Source organism: Orussus abietinus, unplaced genomic scaffold (assembly GCF_000612105.2).
Source record: "Orussus abietinus isolate OABI.00-Male unplaced genomic scaffold, Oabi_2.0 scaffold1312, whole genome shotgun sequence".
Taxonomy (NCBI): Eukaryota; Metazoa; Arthropoda; class Insecta; order Hymenoptera; family Orussidae; genus Orussus; species Orussus abietinus.
In genome coordinates, this window is record NW_019395452.1 from 1 (window position 1) to 7,139 (window position 7,139).

General features: G+C 34.4%; 2 protein-coding genes across 2 annotated transcripts; one reads left to right on the plus strand and one right to left on the minus strand.

Annotated features, from left to right (window-relative positions):
- The first annotated feature begins 1,456 nt into the window (after nucleotides 1-1,456).
- Nucleotides 1,457-5,782, plus strand: LOC105702325 (oocyte zinc finger protein XlCOF6). The gene is made up of 11 exons (XM_012429815.2): nucleotides 1,457-1,962; nucleotides 2,047-2,106; nucleotides 2,199-2,267; nucleotides 2,369-2,451; nucleotides 2,560-2,668; nucleotides 2,754-3,042; nucleotides 3,126-3,228; nucleotides 3,351-3,614; nucleotides 3,876-4,197; nucleotides 4,280-4,623; nucleotides 4,708-5,782. Exons 1-11 carry the CDS (start codon nucleotides 1,947-1,949, stop codon nucleotides 4,948-4,950), a joined length of 1,902 nt encoding a protein of 633 aa, XP_012285238.1. The 5' UTR covers nucleotides 1,457-1,946; the 3' UTR covers nucleotides 4,951-5,782.
- Nucleotides 5,701-6,972, minus strand: LOC105702326 (succinate dehydrogenase [ubiquinone] cytochrome b small subunit, mitochondrial). Its single transcript, XM_012429818.2, has 5 exons — nucleotides 6,884-6,972; nucleotides 6,748-6,803; nucleotides 6,389-6,534; nucleotides 6,126-6,316; nucleotides 5,701-6,045 (listed from the first exon to the last, which is right to left on the minus strand). Exons 2-5 carry the CDS (start codon nucleotides 6,788-6,790, stop codon nucleotides 5,856-5,858), a joined length of 570 nt encoding a protein of 189 aa, XP_012285241.1. The 5' UTR covers nucleotides 6,791-6,803; nucleotides 6,884-6,972; the 3' UTR covers nucleotides 5,701-5,855.
- Between the last annotated feature and the right edge of the window lie 167 nt (nucleotides 6,973-7,139).

Sequence of the window (7,139 nt, forward strand, 5' to 3'; positions counted from 1 at the left end):
TCGGAGAAAACTTTTATAAACGATTTGACCCCTCAGAGACGCCTTTCACATCCCCTTAACTAGGTTAGCGACCTTGTCGATACCGATACTTATCGACCGCGTCGATATATATCGGCCTTTACTCTCCTTTTCTCTCTTTTTCATGAATTATATCCTAATTATAATTCTGAAGAGGTTCTGTACTCTGAGTTAATAATATTATCTCAGTTATCGCATTACATGCCGAAAATCGTTTTTCGTTGGTTTAATTTTAAATATGGCATTGAAATTTACATATCGGTTGATAATGTGAATTTAAATTGCAGTGGAACTCGGATAATATCTCCATAAAGATGGGAATAAAGGAGTCTTTCAATCTATAGGTAATATCTGGACTTAACGTGGATCAGTTTCGGCATATGGTCGCCAGGTGGCAGCAGTTGTAGAAAGCGACAAAACTCGAGGTATGTATACTCTCTATTAATCTCACTACTCTCTAGCAAAAAGCATCGCATCCTATTATTGAATTTGATGGCAGCAGAGAGAAGATGAGAGTAGCCAGGCCCAAGGGGACACAGCTATCAAATTTTTGTGACACAAGCGCCGATATTCCTGCGGATGCCACTTGTACCCAAGGCACCGTTTCAAAAATAGGACGAAGATTAAAGCGTCATCTCTGATTCAAACCGGTTACTCGAGGCATCGAATTAATGAATAATAAATTTAAAATGAATAACCTCCTGGGGGTTTGGTTTCCGGCAACCATCGTATTCGGGGACGTAATAATAATCTTATTAGAAGAAGAAGAGAATTACATGATGCCTCAGACCCCATTTTCAATAGCAGAAAGAGAATTTATTAAGATGTATGTACAGGTTAGTTTTTGTTATTGCGAGGTTATATTACATTATTAAACATCGAAAACTATAAATTAATTCATGCTTACATGACATGATAAGAAAATTATATTATTGAACTTCTAATTATAGTGCATGTAAGTATGAAAGTATGACATATTTAAAAATGATAGGTAGACTCAAGTCCTCTTCTTTACTTTTAACGGCTTTCCAAGCTTCCCGCCTTTTCTGCCTATAACCCACTATCTCTCAACCATTTTCGATTTACAAGATATGTACCTTTATTTAAAATTTTACTAGACCGGAAGTGCTAGTGATCTCGTTCTTTCATATAAAGAATACATAATTCGGCGAATAATCCCACGTAAGATGAAAGTGCGAGAAGTGAGCGCTCTCGTCAAAAATACGTAATAAATGCCTTGATGGCAGTGAAGCGGTAGTCTAGGTTCATCTGATTTCAAATATCCCGCCGTACTCGCCATATTAGATTTTAGTTCGGCCATTTTCACTATGGTGACGGTAACGCTAATTCTACGCCGCTGTCAGCGAATCTACTCCCATTTTTGATGTTTCTACTATCTGCTACTATCTTCCGAATCGCAACGGTGGCAACGCTGTTTTCAATGGCTTCGCGTTCCACTTTGATCCTGTTGTGTTGAAATAATATTTACTGTTACTGATATATAGGTTTACTTATATTTATTCGGACTTAGCATATTTTCTTTGGAATATAGTTATGTCAGAGGAAATTAAATGACGTGGCTTTTAAGCAAAGTGCAAGAAGAGTAACGGACGGTTAACAATTAGATGGTCAAAGACGAGCCCCTTTATATAGGCCATTTTGTCGCTCGTCGTGCTTCAAAGTGGTTGTTCCATCAGGGGCAAACGTTTCTATCCGGGGCACTATTCATCAGAGCAAAGCTCGGAATTTTAAAATTTTTCGAAACGTTCAACCGAAATGGTTCAGCAAAGATGGGTCGTCCTATGATGGTTATGTAAAATCTCATAAAAGTGAAAGCGAATGTAGGACATTCGCCGTAGGAAGTAACGGTGATTGAGCTCAACGCAATTTAATTGCTTTGAGTTTTAGTTCATTACTACTTGAGAAAAATGTCACAGATCATAGGTAATGATTTATAGATTTCGTAAACTTATATTATCGGTTAAAGTAACCACCTGCATTTTTTTATTCTTCTTTACATTATTTCAGAAATCGTCAAGATCGAAACTCCCATTCTGTTACAGAATGATGGGCAACCTGTTTCATTTGGTATATCGTCGTATTCTATAATATCGTCGTATTCTATAATAATGTTAATCATGACAGGCTCACTAAGTGCATTAACATCACTTTGATTTCAGTTTCTGATAACTCTGGAGACGAGCCAATGATATTTTCTGTTGAGGAAGATTCCAATAGTGCAACAGATTGTAAGTAGTGCACACGATATTTGTAACTTTAAAAATATCTTTAAATGATTCTGTTTAAGAGAAAAATATATAATATTATTGAAATGTAATCGGTTTTCCAGTATTGACTTCAAGTGGAGAAATGACGCACATTACTATGGATTTTGAGTGCGTAACTTGTCACCGTATTTTTCAAGATGAAGAGGTAAAATATTGACCATTGCAGTCACGTTTATTTCTATGATTTGATGAAGTTATGTTTTCCTTTACATTTTTTAACAGATAATTAATATTTTCAATCTTTTCCATATAGATGCTAAAGGAACATATTAATGTATGTAGAGAAGAAGATGATAACGCACTTTTAGAATTAGACAATTTAGATAATTATGATTCCAACGAGGATGACATAGATGACCCAAGTAAGACTAAAGTTAATTCTGCGTTTTTTCAAAATGGTTGAATTCATTATAATATAATCATCGATTCTAATTACAAAAATTCCAGGTCCTCAAAATATAAAAAATAACAATGAAAAATTAACGATCAAACCTGTATCTGAAAATCAATGCCACTGTTGTGCAGAAAATTTGGCTACTGCACATACTGGAGGTGAATTCAAATGCCCACATTGCGACTTTTTTTTTAAGAAGTCAACTTCATTGAACAGACATTTAGTGGTAATCCACTGGGAGAATAATCATTGCAAATGCAAAGAATGTGGGTCTGTATTCCGTGACAAAAAATCTTTGGATAAACATCGATATACTACCCATGCTAAGGATAAAGTCTACAAGTACGTAATTATTAACTATAATATAAAAAATTATCTGTTTTTATTGAGACTTATGTGCATTGATTAACTTTCAATATTTGCAGGTGTGAACCATGTGATAAATATTTCTCTAGAAGTTACCATTTAAATCGGCATAAAATGCATTCTGGTTGTCATGGTAATGTTTCTGATGGCTTTTCATGTCAAGTGAGTAAAGGATATTTATTACTTTAATGTGTGATGTAAAATATAACAACACATTTTGATCGATGGTGATGCAAATTTCATAAATTTACAAAATGCATTCACGTTCTGAATATTTTAAATAGGTTTGTAATAAGACATTTACACGCAAGGATAATTTACGGGAACACTTGCGCACTCACGTAGGAACTGTTCTGCGACAAAAGAAATCATGTAAATTTTGTAGTAAGGAATTTTATACTACTCAGCAGTTAACGATTCATGAACGTATGCATACTGGAGAGCGACCTGTAAATTGTGATCTGTGTTCAAAGACATTTTCATCCCGATTGGCTATGAAAAAACATCGGCGTGTTCATACTGGAGAAAAGCCTTTCCAATGTAAATATGTAAGTAAGATAATATTCTTACATTGCCATTAATTGGTACAGAACATTTTAAACGCCTTAGCGAAGCATGATTAAGAAAATTATTTATATACTTCACATTTCTTTTAATCCTTTCTGAATCAATTTGATTACAAGCAATCTTTATGGATACAAAGGAGATTTGGTAAATATATACATGAATATGATTCGAAATAAATATGTTGAAAGGTAAATCAATGTAACAAAATAAGTACGTATTCTGAATTAAAATTTGCATTTTAGTGTCAGAGGAAATTTGGTGCACGTGAGACATTGAAACGACATCAACGCACACATACTGGTGAGAAACCACACGTTTGTCAACACTGTGGTAAATCGTTCATTCAAGCTGCACAGTTAAAAGCTCACATCTTTCACCATACTGGGGAAAATGGCTTTTACTGTGATATTTGCGGAAAGGCATATAATCGTAAAGCCCGACTAAATTTGCATGTGAAATTTGTACACGAAGGAGCAGTACCTTTCCAATGTAAAATATGTGATAAACCATTCAACAGAAAAGAAGATTTAGTCAAACATACTTTTCTTCACTCTGGAGTAAAACGTAAGAGTTGACTGTTCTATTTACTATTTATACTGACAGCGTAAAAGGGTAAAACACACTCCATTCCTTCATTATATTTCAGCACATAAATGTGAAAAGTGCGGGAAAAGCTTTGCCATAAAATCGTCATTGCAAGCCCATTTAAATACACATCGTCATGAACCGCCACAATCATGTGCTGAATGTGGTCGTGCTTTCATTAGACAAGATTGTCTTATGAGACATATCAAAGCAAAACATCGAGATCTCCTTCAAAGTGTAATGGGTGAAACTGAAAAGCGACGCTTGGAAACTCAGTTGTTTACTATTGCCTCGTATGCTGCAGAAAAACTAAAAGCTGGAGAGTCTAATACTTTGTCCACTGACCAACTCCTGAAGTCTATTGTAGACCTGCTCGTAATGCTCATTGAGGAAGACACATTACAAGTATATCCATTATTATTCTAATTTGATTAATTTATTCTAATTATTTTCTGGTTTTAAATACTATCGATGCATTTTATTTTGTAGATGTTTGGTTGGCCCGATGCACCGATTCAAGACGTTTTGGAAGCGGTAATTAGACGTTGCGGACACCAACCATTAACATCGGATAGTGATATGCCATTTGCTGATAGACTGCGGCACAATGTTAAGCTCTTATTTGCAGCTGTCGTTGATGACGAAACGGTTAAGTCGTTATTAACAACGCAGACTGTAGATGAAGTTATGATGCATATCTTGAGACTTTCAAAAGAATCTTCAAAAAGTTGATTCAATGTCTACATGTAAATTTCATTAGCGTTAGATACGCTGTTTTTAACGATTAATTATATTGTGCATTTTGCTTTCACCAGTTGAGTGTAGGATATAGATTTTCTTTGCAAACAGCTAATGTTTTTGCATAGTTTTCCTTTATTAAGGTGGAACATGTATCATCCAATTTATGCATATTTTTCTATAGTCCAACTGTAACTGTTTTAAATTGCATTGGGCTTACAGTCAGCAGTAGAATCTAAATACGTTCAAAGCGGTAATTTGTACGTTTTTAATTCAAGAATCATCTACTTTTTATATATTTTCTCTTGATTTGCATTTAATTCCTGTTAATTCTGTATTACTTTAGTAATGTTTTCTCAAAGTCTAAAATGATTTAAATCCTGGTACATAATTTTTGTTATCCCATATTTATGTCTTATGTAACTCGATTAGTTGTTTTGTTTAATATGAATTTAACTCTGATAGTATGAACAGTAATAGTTATTATATTTTGATGTTATGACTCTAAAATTCTGCTGTAGAGTTAAAGCTTTCATAGATCATTGTTTTTCACACAACTCGAATAAGTCGATGCACTAGATACACAGTATTTCATTATAAAAGAACAAGTGGTTTCGGTATGTAGTACTGAATTAATCCTTATAGTTTTTCACAATTTCGTAATCACATTTCTGGTAACTTGATATGTAAGTTATATACAAATAAAATGATAGGTATGTTTATTATTGTTGTGAGGACGCGAAGAATAGTTGATTATATAATAAGTAAATACTACATTATTTCTTGAATCATGTACAACTACTTAATACAATAATTTACTTTTGAATCCTATGCATTTAATTACAAAATTATTTAATAACATCACTGCAATAATTTCTAAATATTTTTATTTAAAGCATTCAATCTTCCTTACCAATTGTCCACACATTCTTAATTGTCTTTCCAATGCCAGGTCCATTATAGATAAGCACAAAAAGTCCAGCAAGTGTGGCAGCAGATAAAAGGTTTAAAAGTATATGTGCTATTTTAGGAACAATAGGACCAACAACAATAGGACGTGCATAATCGATGACTACTGCCTCTAGACCCCTGTTGGTACAAAAGATAAAATTACTGGATAATGCAATCAATTACACTACTACATAATATGTATTAAAGTACTTCCATACCAGTAACTATGCATTACGATCAAGATAGCCGTTAGACCATCTACAACTGGATTTTGTAAAATAACACAAGCAGGAAGAATTGGAATCAGAGCTGTTGATAATAATCTCTCAATCTGCCATAGACGTACGTGATCGCCACCAGTAGTTGCCATTCTCAATTGACTTCCATTAACATTTGGTATTACCGGTGTCTATATCATTAAGAAAGGTAAAAATGTAAACACTATAAATTGTAGACAAATTGCTATGAAACAGAGATTAACCTGAATTGATGAAATGCAAAGGGCAGGTTTATTCAAAAGCACTTTATGGACAGGCTTAATATTACTGAAGGTCGATAACGATTTGGTGAATTGAAATGGTACAAAACTGTTTGTCGCAAATAATCCATTAGAATTTGTTAATTTTGCTGAAACACAGTGAAAAGATTAGTAAACGGTAACAAGGTATATAGAAAAGATGAACGTTCTCTTTCCTGTACATTTTCTTATTAATAGTCATAATTCGCGAATCGTATGACATAGTCTGTATTCAACTAAATAAATAAGTAAGATATTTGCACTTGATACCAATGCAAATATTACATAATGTCAAATAACCTATAAAACTTAAAACAACTCACCAGGCAAGAAGCGTAAGCTTCGCATGATTTGAGAGCTGGCCATTTTCAAAATCTAACTATCAAATTGTAGGCAAATTAAGTTAAGATAAGAAGAATCTTTATCGTTTGGCAAGCCGAAAAAGTCAATACTAAACACCTTTGGTACTGTTATGTGTGACAGCTGATTTCTACGATCACCAATTCCCTTTATAAACTTATGCGGCGGTGTATTGCAGAGACAGAGATGAATTGGGAGATTGCTCACGGGCAGGGTCGCGCGATCGCATCGTGTGCTGCCCTCTGGTTTTGTACGTGAGCTTTCACCGTTTTTTGCGCCCAAGGGCGGCGCAACAAATTTCTGACAGGGACTCACGCACTCGCGATGGCGGTGCCATCTACCAGTCGCCGCTGGC